Source organism: Papilio xuthus, unplaced genomic scaffold (genome assembly GCF_000836235.2).
Source record: "Papilio xuthus unplaced genomic scaffold, Pxut_1.1 DF824992.1, whole genome shotgun sequence".
In the NCBI taxonomy this organism is placed as follows: domain Eukaryota; kingdom Metazoa; phylum Arthropoda; class Insecta; order Lepidoptera; family Papilionidae; genus Papilio; species Papilio xuthus.
Genome location: NW_013533657.1, coordinates 1,050,396 through 1,066,824, shown reverse-complemented (window position 1 = coordinate 1,066,824; position 16,429 = coordinate 1,050,396). Strand labels below are relative to the sequence as shown.

The 16,429-nt window shown below is 34.2% G+C and overlaps 2 protein-coding genes across 3 annotated transcripts; both read left to right on the top strand.

Moving 5' to 3' along the window:
- Nucleotides 1–427: 427 nt before the first annotated feature.
- Nucleotides 428–10,750, top strand: LOC106126775 (mitochondrial 2-oxoglutarate/malate carrier protein). 2 transcript variants are annotated; one of them, XM_013324620.1, is made up of 6 exons: nt 428–616; nt 2,400–2,618; nt 5,017–5,193; nt 5,264–5,366; nt 5,667–5,785; nt 6,115–7,054. In XM_013324620.1, the coding sequence occupies exons 1-6, from the start codon at nt 549–551 to the stop codon at nt 6,293–6,295; spliced, it is 867 nt and encodes a 288-aa protein (XP_013180074.1). In that variant the 5' UTR covers nt 428–548; the 3' UTR covers nt 6,296–7,054. The 2 variants fall into 2 exon arrangements, with proteins under 2 accessions (XP_013180074.1, XP_013180073.1); XM_013324619.1 differs by lacking the exon at nt 6,115–7,054 and adding an exon at nt 8,778–10,750 and having other exon boundaries at nt 432–616.
- Nucleotides 10,751–12,144: 1,394 nt separating this feature from the next.
- On the top strand, nt 12,145–16,266 carry Slob (Slowpoke binding protein). The gene is made up of 10 exons (XM_013324356.1): nt 12,145–12,885; nt 13,316–13,442; nt 13,672–13,743; nt 13,970–14,072; nt 14,257–14,442; nt 14,616–14,797; nt 15,034–15,208; nt 15,454–15,570; nt 15,793–15,917; nt 16,191–16,266. Exons 1-10 carry the CDS (start codon nt 12,588–12,590, stop codon nt 16,237–16,239), a joined length of 1,434 nt encoding a protein of 477 aa, XP_013179810.1. The 5' UTR covers nt 12,145–12,587; the 3' UTR covers nt 16,240–16,266.
- The last annotated feature ends 163 nt before the right edge of the window (nt 16,267–16,429 follow it).

The following is a 16,429-nucleotide window of genomic DNA, read 5'->3' as shown; positions in this document are numbered from 1 at the left end:
AAAGATAACATAATTTAGATAGTAAAAAAAAAAAGAATTCACACCGAAAACGTTTTCTAATTCAGTGGGGAAATGATGCATAGGTCTTATTTTATACAACACACATGCTTTCAAGTAAGTTATTCGAAACTACTTAGACTGTTGTTGTATCGCAAGTGATTTTTCAAAATTACAGAAAATTTCCGGATTTTAATGATTCTTTGATAAGATCATTGGATTTTGATATATTCATTCGAAATGAATATATTCGCCGAGAAGAATAATACGGTTACTTACGCACTATAAGATTTTGATTTCACAAATGCAATTATTTTAAAAGGCTTCGATATTATTGACACGAGGCAAACATTTTATTACCTATGTGTGACAGTTTTTATCTGTTGCCAAATTTATTTATGTCCAGCTGTCAATTTTTGAACTTGGGTCAAAATCTGACAGTAATTTTTTTATCAGTCAATCAAGACAAGACGATCGCCTTATTCTAGCAAATGTTACAATAGTCAAAAAGCATATTACATTTAATTTCGTAAATAGTTTGTGTGCTCAAAATGTCTGGACCTCCCAAAGAACGCTATATACCGAATGCCCTGAAATTTGCATTTGGTGGCCTTGCCGGGTAAGTTTATTTTTATATTTATTTATCCCGTAACGTCCTTATGGGATCAAAGTCGTTTCAGCATATTTTTTAATAATGATAACAAATGTTTGTACTTATTTTATGACTTGATTTTTTAAATGCACAGTGAAAATAATTATAAAAAAATCCCTGAAGTTTATACATTTGTCAAAAAGTAATGTTTTAATTAGCGGCATAATGTTAACGTAAAAAATTGTTATCTCTATACGTGACCTCCAATTAATGTTAACATTTATTCAGCCGCGGTAGTTATGTAATGGACACTATGTTTTGTGTAATTTAAGTTCAAGTAATATATTTTTTGTATCATATATTGCTTTGATTCTGCTAGAAAAGTTCCGTAAAGCTTATTAAAAATATATAGAGTATAAATTAAAAGAAAGCAATATAAAATCAATAAAATAACCCTGGTAGAAGGTAGGAAGATGGCAGTATTATAATATTACCATCTTCCTCTCTTATACACACAGGTTGGCCGTTTCCCTTTGGACCGATCAATCGGTAGGCTAATTAACACAATAGGAAACATGCAACAGGTTTAAAAAATTATTGGTAAATGGTAAAGTATATAAAAGTGTAGGTGAAAAAAGATTATTACAAAATAATATAAGAAAAGATGACATTGAAATTAAGAATGACATACAAAAAAGTGTTTATGCTTTTTCATCATGATAAAGCTTAATATAGTTCATACAATAGTTGGTTTCCATTGTAAAAACTAAAATATAACATTATATATATTACAGTAATCCCAAACTTATTAAAAACACATAATATAAGAAGCAAAATCTTTGTACCTCTTTTTTAAATAGCACAAACAAAAGTATATGTAATTAAAAGTGTGCATTAAACATTTTAATCGAAAATACAAAAAAAAAACTTTTATTATGATTTATGGTAGAATTTCTAACAATATACAACCACTAGACCATTGAAATATAGAAAGTTATGTTACATAACTTATTTTCAATCTAGATTGGCTTTAGTCCAGGTTTTTTTAGTTTGCAATTTTTGTGTAAAAATAGCAATGCAACAAGCTGTTTGCATATTATTCTAATTTTATTTATTTGATGAAATTTCATAATCCAAAATTATATAAACTTTCTAATCATTAATAATCATATAAAATCATTGAAATATAATTATTATTATATTGCCATAAATGTAGAGTATAAATATATAATTAAAAATATAATTTATAAGAAGTATTGACAATATAGTAAAAGTCATGAATTAATAAGAGTGGAATATTTTTGCACATACAGTATGTTCCAAAATTCAAGGAATATTTTTACACATTTAAGTATCCAAAAATTCAAGAATAAACCTGTACTGGAATATACACCTATATGGCTATAGCCAGGTTGATAACTAGTTGGTAACATTTATTTATTTATTTAAAAACTACATAGCGTCCTTACAGTATACAACCAATTTGACACTATACACACTTTACATTAACAGTGCAAGAATATATCAACGGGTAACTAAACATCAATATTCAAACGTCTTCCACATATCTGTACGCAGCCTCTGTGAATTTCGACTCGCTGCAACTAAATAAATCTATATCTTTAGATCTGATATTGAGAACCAGTATAGCCCGCACTACCGAAGCATTTAGCTAGAACATGTAGTTATCAACCTGGTTATACACCATAACTGGTTTAGCATTGAATTTTGGGGCACTCTATATAAAAGTTTGTTTTTATGTATGTGGGTTTGTGTTTATTTTTGACGGTAAAGCAATTGCTTGTTACAGCATGGCGGCCACATGTGTGGTCCAACCGTTGGATTTGATCAAGACAAGGATGCAACTGGGTGGCGGGAATGCATCCAGTTTCTCGGTGGCCAGTGAAATCATAGCTAAAGAAGGTTTCTTTGCATTGTACACCGGTCTATCAGCTGGTCTGCTGAGACAGGCCACTTACACAACAAGTCGTCTTGGCGTCTACAATTGGCTGTTTGATTCTTACAAGCAGTGAGTTTTTTGTGTATATTTTTTATTGTGAATGTTTAATGCTGGTAACTCTAGACCTTTTTACTTGCTTTATTGCAGTGCAGTGTACTTTATCTGTCTTGTAACTTATTTATATAAAGGGCAACATTGGGTCACTTATTATCTTGTGTGTAACTATAGAAATATATGTAAATAAATATATTTAAAGTAAATTATAATGAAATCAATGGGTTAGTAATTACCTATGATATGTATATAAAAATTAATCGCAAAATGTGTTGGTCAGCGCATAACTCAACAAAGCCTGGACCAATTTGGCCAATTCTTTTTTTTAAATGTTTGTTGAAGTTCAAAGATGGTTTTTACGGCGAGAAAAATTCGAATAATTGTCGGGAACTAATTATTTTTATCTTTTCACGTGGACGGAGTCGGAGTTGGAGACGGAGAAAATTCTTGTGTTGTAATTTTTTGTTACCATACTCCATCGAAACTGCTTGACCGATTTATATGAAATTTTATATGTATATTCAATAATTATGAGATTCGGCTACTATGTATTTTTTAATCTTCTCGGACGGAGTTGCGGGCGACAGCTAGTTAATATATAACAGCAGAGGAACTATAGATATCCTAAGTGATAAAGTTACACTTAGGTCTTGAAATACCTTTGTAATTTGGAAATTAAACAAATAGGAAATGATGTAGGTGATTTTCCTTTTATCATGTCTATAGCATGTGTTTATAGATATTAAATTTATCTTCTATTTATCTATTTATTACTATGTGTATCTTTAGTTGATAATCTGGTCAATATAGATTGCAATGATTAATCAATTATAATCAAAGCTCACTATTAACAGTAAGTGTTGCTTGTTTTTGTAGATTCAATCAACCTTTGACCATAGACAAATTGTACTTTACACAATGACTCAGAATTGATGAAACACTTTTTTCATATAATGATATTATTTATCTTACTATTATAAAAGCGAATGTTTAGATGGATGTTTGTTTAAACATATCTCCAGAACGGTTCAATGAATCTCGAATTAATTTGGCATACATATAGAACATTGTCTGGAAGAACACAAATGCATTGGCACATAATTACGTTTTTTTTCTAAATCCTGCGTAGAACGAAGTCGCGGACGACACCTTGTTTCTTTATATATTATAATATAACTAGCTGTCGCCCGCGACTCCGTCCGCGCGAGATTAAAAATAGACGTTGGCCGATTCTCAGACCTACTCAATGTGCTCACAAAATTTCATGAGAATCGGTCAAGCCGTTTCGGAGGAGTATGGGAACGAAAATTGTGACACGAGAAGTTTATATATAAGATATAAATTTAAAACACGTTAGCTACCACTTTATCATAATTTTGAAATTAAGAAAAAAGTGAAATATCATAATGGCCGCCATGTGATTTGACGTTCCTCTGTTTGCTTAATTTTGGCTTTGGATCGCAATGGATAGTTTTAGCGTGACTTTGCCATAGAGAATGTAGGGCAGCCTTGATCACACGCTTGGTCAATAATTACTTGTAACGACACTGTATCTTGTTGTCACGCGCTGTTCGCACTCGGTGTCAAGGTCATATCTAAGTTAAAGCATAGAAACATGTATAGTCGGCACCGTTCGCGGTGGTGATACATTGCCTTGCACTTCGCAACTACCTTAAAGGTAACTTCCTGCAAAAAACAAGTTGCTGTCGATGTTTTCATTAAATTATAAGCAAGTAGCTATCGCCCTCACCTCTGTCTGCGTACTGTTAAAAAAGATTATACTAAAATATTAATAAGTGTAACATCTGTACTGCACCCCAAATATATGTCATAAATACGCTATTACGCTTCGTATAATAAAGGGATAAACGTTTTAAACGAACATCGCAAACGTCGACGACTGTACCTTATTACACTTATACATTGTAATGTAACTAAAAATTCTATGTCAATATTCATATTTGTTTCAACAGATTATATAATGCTAGTAAGTATATAGGATCAGATATCCGAGTATCGAGTCACGAAGACATAATTTATAGTACAATCAACTTGTAAATTAAAACCCCTTTTGTCCTGCCACTATATAACACCTATTGTGTGGTAAACATTATGTATTATATAAACATTTTAATGTCTATAAAGTCTTCGTTTAACAAATACATATCGGCGATAAATATATTGTCACAAGCTGACTCCTCTTTTATCTTTATATAACTCCATTGATTTGTAGCAGTCTACCTTCTACTACTATTTTATTAATTCTACCATAATTTCCCCTTCACATTCTTTCCTTGTAAGAAAAGTGTAAGGGACGTCCACTAGAATTAGGTCACTAGCAGGTAAACTCATTAGACTGTACGTGGTACGACTACTAGTAAAGTTTGTATGGCATGATATATTTATGCGCTAGGACGTATGGCGATAACCCCGGCTTCGGTACGAAGGCGGCGTTGGGTGTGGCCGCGGGCTCGGTGGGCGCGTTCGTTGGCACCCCCGCTGAGGTCGCGCTCATCCGGATGACCGCCGATGGCCGTCTGCCCAAAGAGCAGCGCAGGAACTACAAGAACGTCGTTGATGCCATCCTCAGGTAACAACTAACGACTAGGAACTCGTAAAATCAATTGTTACGGAGTTCTACATCCTTGTATCCTGGACAGGATCATCAAGGAGGAGGGTGTGTTGAAACTGTGGCGCGGTGCTACGCCCACCGTCGCACGCGCAATGGTAGTCAACGCGGCGCAGCTCGGTACATACTCACAGGTAATGTATCGCAACAAAGACCCCTCATATAAGTTAGCTTAGCTTTGAGACTAGCAGACCCTGTCGCTCAATTTGTATAACGACACTAGGTTGTTACGTATAAATTCTTCCGCTGAGACACTCCGGGGAAGAATATGATTTGAATGACACCATATTCGTCTAAATCGAATCAACTATTTAAGCTGTAGACGGTCACAATGGGATACACACAAACTAGCATACATAAAAACCTTGTATACAAAATCTTCTCTCAACACTGAGTTTGGTTTCATGGAGTCACAAGATGTCGATGTGTCGTAGGCCCGCGAGTGGTTCCTGGGTATAGTGCCCGACGGCATCCAGCTACACTTCTGCGCTTCCATGGTGTCAGGTCTCGTCACCACCATCGCCTCTATGCCCGTAGACATCATAAAGACCAGGTAAGTGCTCGGAGTAGACAGACATATCATTCTACACATCGACGTATAGCCAAATTACATTTCATTCTATTTCTTCACATTGCTTTATTTTCACATGGTCGTTGCTTCATTGCCATGTCACAATCCTGTCCCAGATAAAATATTTGTCAATCACAATAAAACCCCCAATAATAAGACCCCCAAATAAATAAACAATTGATTTGGGGGTCCATCAGTGTAGTGAAAAATAAAAAAAGCCTTCTACAAATAGTTAGAAATCGTTTGTCTGTAGTTGTATCTTTCATGTAATCTGTATTTCGATAGAATATTACAAAGTTTGACAATTGCAGGATACAAAATGCTGCAAAAGGTGAAAGTCAAATGGCAGTTATCACGAATTTGTTGGCCAAAGAAGGCGTGTTGTCTTTGTGGAAGGGCTTCCTACCATACTACACCCGACTGGGACCTCACACCGTCCTTACATTCATATTCCTTGAACAATTAAATTCTGCCTACCTCAAATATGCGTAGCCATTTCGCTTACACAAATTAATATAGTGTTTTAAAAATATTTATTCCTAAAGAAACGTTTCTCGTTTATAATTATTTATTTAACTTAATAAATCCCATATTAGTGGTTATAACATTAACACCGACCCCTCAAGGGGTCCTATTAACACCTTCACTGCTACTCCTACGAGTAAACTTTAAGGCAACAAAATTTGAGTGGCATTGAACGTGTTAAATTTTTTTTTAAATCTCGGATCTAATTTTATACATTTTGAACTAGTGTCAAGGTTCCATTCCTAATTCTATAAAGGTCTAAAATAGGGGGTGTAAGTTTGTCTACAGGGGGTGTTATTGTTTCAGCAAAATTATTTCAAATTTGATATACAATTTTAAGAGTAAAATTAACTAGGTGTTTCAGAGTTTATCATGTAAAGGTTTAAATTGGGGGGGTGAAAGTTTGCATATAAAGATTTCTTACATATATACAACTCACACATACTTGAACTACGTAGATTAGCTTAAATAGCTTTTAACGAAATTTATTTCTTGAAAATTTAAAGGGGTGAAAGTTAAAGTTACCTAAAAAGTTCCTTTATTTATACTTGATATAACGTACGTATTTCGGCCTTTTTAAAATTTATGCTGTAAATTCATAACTAGGTGGATGAAAATTTGTACCTAGAAATATACATACAGCATAGATAAAAAAAATGATGTTTCAGTTAATACGTACATGAGAATTATAAAACATTTTTACAAAATACATCTAAAAATCATAGGTGAAGTGAAGGGTTTTTTTTAGATTTAATTCAAAAAGGTTAAAAGGCACAAATTTTTTTTTGTATATTTTTAGAACTATAATAAAGTACAAATACATTTAGTATTATTTCAATTAATTTCTTATTTTTCTTTATTTATTGTCGTTCTTTATTCTTGGAAAAAAACAACACCCCGTAGTAACTTTAAAAATATACTTGAAGTAACAAAATCTATAATTACGTCTAGATCTTTATTATTAGCCTCTAATTTCTCAGTTTTGTATCTGTGATAATTAATTTATTGTTTTTACTATTATTAAATTCTAATTTTATTTTTAATTAATATCGGTTTATTAGTTTTAATTTTTTTATCTGTGATTACATTGCCAGTATTCAATGAATCTGTGATGTTTAATAAATAATTATGAAAAAAATATGTTAATTTAATTTATTTAAAAAGGGCGCCAAAATGACTGATTTTATTTTGGTATATTTCGAATTTGGAACACAATTAATTTATTATGAAAGTATATAATAATTATACGTATTTTATATAAAAGAAGACATTTCTCTACTACATTGTGAAATAACTAATGACATTCCAAACATCATTGTCTATTCTAATGCCATAGACAATGATGTACGGATAGCAAATTTTTTTTATGTTTTGTAATATAGCAAGATGGCGTTGATAATAAAAATCGTTAAACCCGTAATAATGTTTTAATTGATAATTTAGTTAGTAGTAGCAAAATAAATTTTAGTAAATACAATTTATGGTTTTACCAAAAAAAAACGAAACGCATCTACGGTTCCTCTGGTATAGCTGATGTCCATGGGCGTCGTTGAACACCTCGGTGTTCCCGCTGCTCGTTTGCCCCCTTATGTTATAAAAAAAAAATCATGGGTTTTTGAGACCAAAATGTCCATGTCCGTCTCATGTCTCATTGTTACCTCTGTTTTCTCAAAGATAGTACAGATTATGGTCGTAAGAAACCAACGGTAAATTAAGCAATCATACAATAAACCTAATGAATTTATTCATAACTAACAAAAATTAAATATGGCATAATTAAATATCAATATTATTTATATTAAACTAGCTGTCGCCCGCGACTCCGTCCGCGTGGATATATAAATAAACTTAATTAGTGTAACCAATGTGTTCTTTCAGATTATGTTCTATACGTATGCCAAATTTAATCGAGATCTGTTCAGCCGTTCTAGAGATATCTTCATACACCCATCCATCCATCCACATCACATCCATCTAAACATTCGCATTTATAATATTAGTAAGTTAAATAAAAAGCAGTTCTTCAAGGCATGAATTCGAAATAAAAAAAAGAATAAATGTCCGTCTCCTGGCTCTAAGCTACCTCCTCACCAATTTTCAGGCATATCGGTAAAGCCGTTCTTGAGTCATAAATAGTGTAACTAACACGACTTTTATTTATATATATATATATGATATAAGATATGTTTGGAACTGCAGTGACACAAATATTCATGTAATACAAATGTCAGTTTCCTCGTAATTCAAAATTACCATAACCTTATTTATTACTGTTCGGAAGAAAACCCGACAATGTGTCGGTGTACTGACGCAACACTAGTCTTACTAAAGTGTCGACATTTGTGTCCCCTCACTATTCATTGTGACACTTGACTTTGCAACGAAAGCGCGCCATTCGCGACAAGTGATTCTAACTAAAACTGTCTAATTACGTATTATTTTATTCCAGAATTCAAAATGCTGCCAAAGGTCAAAGTCAATTATCGGTTGTAAGTTCGCTCTTGCGCAATGAGGGCGTGTTCTCTCTCTGGAAGGGCTTCCTGCCATACTACACGCGCCTGGGACCTCACACTGTCCTAACTTTCATATTCCTTGAACAGCTCAATACTCTATACTTCAAATTAACTTAAATTTACCAAAAAGTATAGTAACACAACGATTTTATGGCAGTTTTTTGACATTGACAGATGCGCCTACAAGATTTAAGGGTTACCATTGTGCAAAAATTTCCTCACTTCTTTCCAAATTCGTCTGTTACAATTCTAAGCAATTGATGACCTGTGCCTTCGTAGTAATTTCTAAATGTTTAAATTGATATATCCAAACACATTAGCAAATCTAAGTACTATGTCATGACATCAGGCGTGATATTTTTATGGAATTTCGAAATTATGAATATGGCAACATTGAAACGTGCTGCTGCCCCCTCATTGGTCAAAATATGTTGTTAAGATGACTGATAATTCACATGTTTTCCGACTGCCATAAGATCGTTGTGGAACTATAGGCTGAATGTCGCAAGAACTAACACATTACAACATTTTTGTAATAAAAAGAAAAAATGTCAGGTAAAAAAGTAAAGTTGAGCTAATCTATGACCTGGTCATAGATGAACATGTACAATAACTACTCTTTGTTATTTATCAAAGATTAAATATCGCAAATGGAATAAACGTGCGTTCAAAAATAATATTCCAAGCGACATTCAGCCTTAATATACTTAAAGTATATTTTTGTACGACAAAGCAGATACTGATAGTTTTAAAAAGATTTTATATCGAACTTTTACAATACGGTATCGAATACCTATACTCCATCTTAAGTATAGTTTACTTTAAGTGTTAACGATAAAGTAAGTATGAAGTAAACATTTGCAAAACATACCTTTGCGTGTGTTATACCAAATTAAGATTCAGTATTCTCTATTTTCCGCTTTTACGTAGACGCTTTTATTTAGAAAAGTGTTTCTGCTGTAGAAAACAACAACAAACAAACATACATACATAGAGGTCGATATTATAAAAATTAGCATTTCCCTCCTTTTTTATTGCTATTTTGCTTTTAAGCACAATTGCTATTGCCTTTTGTGCAAGTTTTTTTTTTAATTTTTAGTATTGTATAGGAAGAAATATGCATTGGCATTTTTTTTGCAAAGAATATCAAATATTCTATGTATGTATGGAAGGTTTCAAATTAGTTGCTTTGAAATGCACAATAGTTTTTAGTTCCTATATGTTGCCATAAAATGATTTAACATCATAAAATACGCTCAAAAACTTAAAATTGCTATAAATATTGAAACAGACAAAATATAACATAAAAATTAATTAATTTCACAAACATTTCTCAAATGATTTGTATGTTTTTTGTTCTTCGATATTTAAGATTATGTTTTTGTAGGCACAATAAAGAAATATTGATTATGAAATCATTCAACGTTAAACGTATAGTTTATTTTTTTATTTATAACAAAAAAGGTCTCATTAGTTTGCATTTTATCAACTATTGCTTGATCTGTGGTCGATTCGGTTTTGGCGCGCTGTCACATGACAATATAAGCCCAATGACCTCTATATATATGGACAGATCGGAGCATGGAAATGACAGATTTTCGTTCCCATTTCAAAATCTGATGATGTTACTGACACTTCTGTCTCTATTAGTTCTTGTTTCCACCACCGCTGCAGTGCACGACCGTCAGCGCCAAAATGGATAATCAAATAGGCACAAAATTCACAGTTTATATCCTTTCCAGCGTAATATAGAGGTTTGTGTATGTATTTGTTGTTTGTCTACTTTCAATACTTATAAAATTCCATCAATTTGATTGCAACATGTGATATAATAATAGTTATGAATTTGATAAAAAGCTATATTTTTATAGAGGCAGTTTTATTTTTATTTGTGACTAATTTTAGCGAGAAAATATTGTTAATAAAATGTCTTTGTTAATGTTTGTTTTTTATTTAACACCCCATTTTACATTAGTTTTAAAGTCAAATAAAATCTATATGTTCTATCTTTCATAGAAACCATATTTTGGAAACTTAAAATTACCGTTGTTTTCATAATAGCTAAGAATTGAAACCAATTTAAAGTTAAATATTTATGATTTTGCTTTATTTAAAACACAACACTTGAAACATGTGATGAAAAATGACAGATCAAAAGAAAAATAAAAATAAAAGTTTTTTCGCATCTATACTATTAAAAAGGAAAAGATTTGTTTGTTTTTTTGCATTAAATGGACACCAAAACTGTCACTATTGGGAAGCTACACTATCCCCGGTTGACAGTTTATAATTATTACTAGATTTGTTTTTAATTCTGTGCAGACGAAGTTGTAGGCAACTGCATATGAACATAACATGTTTATAGACTAAAGAGTATTATGGTTGTTTATGAATCGGGTAATCGCGTTATTTGTTTGTGACGCGCATTTACTCAGTCGTCTGTCTGTAATTCGCTTAGGGCTGTCGTAAATACATCATTCTAGTAATTTTTACAATGTCGAAATTAATTTGCAATTTGTTCGATGTAAATGAAGAAATATAGAACTTATACATTTATTATAATCAGCTCACTCTATTCGTTTTTCAGGGCGACTTTTCATGCGTCTTACAAATACTTACACGTCTCAATGAAGCCGTACTAAGTAACGAGCGAGAATTGACAATGATCTGTATTAAAATATATTTAAACTTTCACGGTCAAGAATAGGACAGAAGTAATATTTGAATCAACACAATACCTAATTCCATCATCTTTCTGTCCTTATTAACCACTCAGGGTTGGCACACCAGTTTTTGTCCTATATATTGATCTTACGTAATTTCAGTTGTCACTAGTTCTTTATCGTGTCTTATTCCCTTTCCACGCAATTCATCAATCTCTCCCTAGACCTCCACAGTATGTAGCCTTCTACATTCATATTTTTAAGAAATTTGTAAGAAAATAAAACCAACAATTGTCTTTAATTAAAGGAAGGTCCCTTTATTTGTTGGTACTAAGAAAAGCGAACTTGGCCTTTGATTAGACCAGTGGTTCCCAAACTTATTTTGTCTACTGTCCACTTTGAGAATAAATATTTTTTAGCGTCCCCCATATTTTCACATATTTAAAAACCACTATAACTTCAAATTAAATTAATTAATTATTGTGACCTATATATGTATATTAACGGAGAATTCTAAACGAAACTTTTACTATAACCCGGAACTTGAAACCTGGTCCACAAGGGGGCGTTATCGCCCACTTTTGGAATGACTGGACTAGAGTTACGCAAATTTGTTATAAATAGAAGTTTATAGTTAGAGCTACATTTAGTTCAACTCTAATTTATATCTATTTTATCTTTCATGTAACGAATGACGTCTAAAAGTAACGCGTCCTTGAAATCCTTAAAGCTTTTGACAATGTGTTTTTTGCCTACGATATAAAGTTAAAGTGTCTTTAGAAAACATATGAAGGATGTTCTAAATCTATAACAACGATTAAATAAATAGAATATGAAACACACCAAAATATAAATCTTTAACCTATTCGTACAACAACGGCCTTACATGGTACGAACGTTCGTCTTCACTAACATAATGCTATTACTTGTGAGGTTTCAATTAGTCGGTGCTCGAGCAGAGTCGACAAACCGCACATATAAACCAAACTCAACGACAAATACATTGCTTCAACTAATTTTATAAAAAAAATACTTTCCAGTCTTAGTATTAATATAATTTTAAATAGTGAATAAAATCATTTAATGGTATACATATTTAAAAAAATAAAGTTATATGTTATTAGAAATTGTAAGATGTTTAATCTATACCAGCATTTGAAAGCAAATGCTGAAAGTAGAGGAGACAGGGAGTCGGAGACAACAGGACATGATCGATTCTACCAGGAACGTTCCAGATCAAGTTATAGAAAGAAGAAGAAGAGAGTAGCATGTCGTCGTGCGCAGTCTGCAGCAGAACTGAATCCTCAGTCTATAGCAGCTGCGCAGAAAAGGAATGCATTCAAAATGAGATCTGTCTCTACAGATCGAGATGAGAGTGAAGGTATGATAAAATATATATAGCCGTTATGCCCTCACCTCTATAAATGGATAGGCGATTGCTTCGAAAATAAGATCTTATGCTTTGTTCCAATTTAAACGCGCTTGATGATGTTACGTTACACTTAATTCTATCCATATTATTACTTTGAAATCACACCACCGTTACAAAGCTAGTGCTTTGGTGGTAGTCCACCAGCGTCAAAATTGTGTAAAAAGGCACAAACTACCAGGTATTATAGCCAGTCCATATTATATTATAGAAGTTAGTGATATTTTTAAATCGAATCAATCGCCAATATGGCACAGAATATTACTTCTTATAACCCGTCTATTTGTAGATGTGTGTGTCGCTATGCAATTGAAGGTCGTCTATTTACTTAATGTTTTTGTTCAGATGTTAATAACGATCAAATGTTTATATTCTAAAATAGAAGAGAACTCAGAGCGGACGCCGCTGGTCGCGCAGAAGATTGACTCACTCGCGAAATTGCTGTTCAACAAGTCGTTGATCGGTGGCTCCGGCAAGTCTTCTCCATCTGAACCTACCTCCTCGCCCAAGTAAGTACAATAGCTAAGCTACATATTTCACTCTGCACCTTTCTGTCGTCTTTCAAGGCTCATAGCATTTACCCTAATGTTCTTTATGCAATGATTTCATTCGTGTCCACATTAAGTTCAAAAGACAAGCACTTATCGCTGGTCTGAGATCTCTGTTCTTTGGCAAAAAGAGATAGCAACATGTTTTAAAAGGTGAATTTTGTCTCAGTAAGTTGATTTATTTTCACAGAACAGTTGAGGCATCGTTTGAGAGTTCAGTTGCACTGGCGATATGTTCGGAATACCTCTCACAGACTTCAAGGTAAACACAAAAACTATGTCCACAAATTGTAACCTTTCAGTCTTTTAACGAAGTAATGTTTCTTTTATAAATAATCGTCCCTTTATATTAACCATAAAACATGCAACCTAACGGTATAACAAAATAGAAAATTAATCTTGTAGTCGTGGCATTTTAGCCATCTTTATATTGAGATTATTTGTGACTACTTATAATACTCTTTTTAAATAACTCATTTTTCTTTTAGATATGAATTAAAATCCCAGCTAGGAGCAATCGGGTCTCGTCCGTACAAGCACTGGTTCATAATATACGACAATTCAACTAAAACAGACAGACTACTTTCTTTGGTAAGTTACTCTTCTTAACTCGTGTGACAACGCCCCTAAAAGAATATGAATGCGTCTCACCGGCGCACTCATCAAAATTGCTTTTATTATCTTTGACAAAAGGCACTATAATTTGTGTTGATACTAATGTGACAGCAGTCGAAACAGAACAGAAAACGTACAAATCCTTCCTTGACAATATCAGGTGCCGCTGACAAGCAAGTGCCCGTTGGAGGGCAGCGAGCGGTGCCGGCAGCTGACATGCGAGCTGTTCCGAGCACTTCACCACCCTTACGTGCTGCCAGCGCTTGACATGCGTCTCGCCAGTGGCCATGCACTCACAATTACCCCACTCAACCCTCGTGGGACACTAAAGGATCTCATTTACAAGGTATAGCGGGGAATCCTAAGCTTCCGCCACCAGGAGTGGGGCCACCTGACATCCATTTGCAAAGATATGTCCTCTCAAGTGGTAGTCAGTCAGTGGCACACAATTGAAAGCAAATTGGCCACAATAAATCATAAAATGTGCCCATATGATATTCAATGTTGCATTAATAACAGAGTCCATGGAACGAGGAGTACTGCAAGAAATACAACCAGTTCGGCGTAGGGCTGCCGGCGTGGCAGGTGGCCACCTTCGGCAGACAGATACTAGAGGGCCTACTCTTCCTCAAGGATAAAGGCTTCCCTCCATTCCGACACTTGCATACCGGGAATGTCGTCGTACAGAATGGAGTCGCACGGTAAATTCTTCGTAATCTATCGTTAATTTGTTTGTTCAAAAACAATCCATCACACAGAGAAACAGGAATGTGATTGTTGTTTGTTTCTCTCTCCTAACATGAGATCACCCAAAGTTGTAGGAAGTCAACACAAAGACAACAATACTAATCTTTTTGACGATTTATGGACAAGCGTAATTGAACACCAGCAGTAGACTGTCTTTTAGTCACGAATAGTTGTGGTCTGCTGTCCTTAGGATATCAGGTCTGGAGAACACTTTGATTGGTGCTTTGCCTCGCTGTCCTCTGCTGGTGGTGGCCGCACCGGAGCTGGCTGAGGTGTTGTCTCTAGGCCACGTGCTCTTCGAGATGTGCGCCGGACAAGACACTAACATGGCGCTGCTAGATGACCTTGCGCCTTTATACCCTCATGTAAGAACAATATGGTAGACACACTTGTAAACATATTTTTAAAGAGAAGGCTCGTACAGGAGGGGTAGCTTAGTATACATTTAAAATTAAAATAATTGGCCATGCCTTTTCTAGGGAAACCGAGACAAGTATGTCCCAAATAGTTCGTTAGAAGACCTAGGGTAGCACTAGTTCTATTTACTAATATTAAAGGACTTGCTAGTTGGTTTTTCCATGGAGTTGAGATGACCTTGTATGTTCACTAGGCGGTGGAGCTGATAGACCAGATCTTCGGCGCTCGCACGCCGGCCTTGCACGAGCTGCTGGTCTGCGAGCTATTCCGCAAGATCGACCTGCGCGAAATGAAGGGCTCCTGTCTCCCGGTCAGTATTCAAAGACGGAGTCAACAACTCGTCTAAGTTGTAAGGGACTGCGGGCGAGATAAAATATATTTGTGGCAATTTAATAAGTAATTACTAACGATTTGCAGTTTCTATTTTAACTATTTTTAAGCATGAAACAGTGTCATTGTGTTTTATGAACTTCGTCATGGAGAGTGGATGCAACTGAACTTGTTAATGATATTCAAATGTTTATGTTATCAGAATTTCAGTCAGCGCTTGTCTCGGTCGTGCTTGAACCTGCTGAGCGAGGTGGCACGGCGGCAAGCGGGGCAGGGGGCCCGCGCACGGTCTGGTCCAGCCTCACCCCTCACTCCTCCACCTCGCAGGTATATCACACTAAAAACTATCCACTGACATTTGTAATCTTCTAATATTATAAATGCGAATGTTTAGATGGATGAATGTTTGTTAGAACGACTGCATGGATCACACTGAAATTTTGCATACATATAGAACATAGTCTGGAAGAAAACATAGACTACTAATTATGTTTTTTTTTATTCCGTGCATACGGAGTTGCGGGCGAGTAAAATGATGAAAATAATAGAGTCCTGGTTAACTTTTGCAATATTATTTATATATTGTTTGTTTCACTTCAGGCGCCATTTTCCGGTGGAGCAAGACTTTACCGAAGTGTGGGAGTGGTAATTACATTTTATTTGATTAAAAAAAAATAATATATTATATAATTTATTGCCGTAGATAAAAATAAAAATTATTTTCCAGAAATGTGTTTTATTTTACAACATACCTGACTATTTATTCTTACAAAAAACATTAACGACCGTTAACTTATGGGGTAGGCAAAGATAAAGGATATAATTTGGCTAATATTAAA

Coding starts and splice junctions, on each gene's coding strand:
- LOC106126775 (XM_013324619.1), top strand. CDS start 549: ATGTCTGGACCTCCCAAAGAACGCTATATACCGAATGCCCTGAAATTT. Junction 2,619..5,016: donor CTGTTTGATTCTTACAAGCA/GTGAGTTTTTTG, acceptor TTTATGCGCTAG/GACGTATGGCGATAACCCCG. Junction 5,786..8,777: donor GTAGACATCATAAAGACCAG/GTAAGTGCTCGG, acceptor ATTTTATTCCAG/AATTCAAAATGCTGCCAAAG.
- Slob (XM_013324356.1), top strand. CDS start 12,588: ATGGTATACATATTTAAAAAAATAAAGTTATATGTTATTAGAAATTGT. Junction 13,744..13,969: donor TACCTCTCACAGACTTCAAG/GTAAACACAAAA, acceptor TTTTTCTTTTAG/ATATGAATTAAAATCCCAGC. Junction 14,443..14,615: donor TAAAGGATCTCATTTACAAG/GTATAGCGGGGA, acceptor CATTAATAACAG/AGTCCATGGAACGAGGAGTA.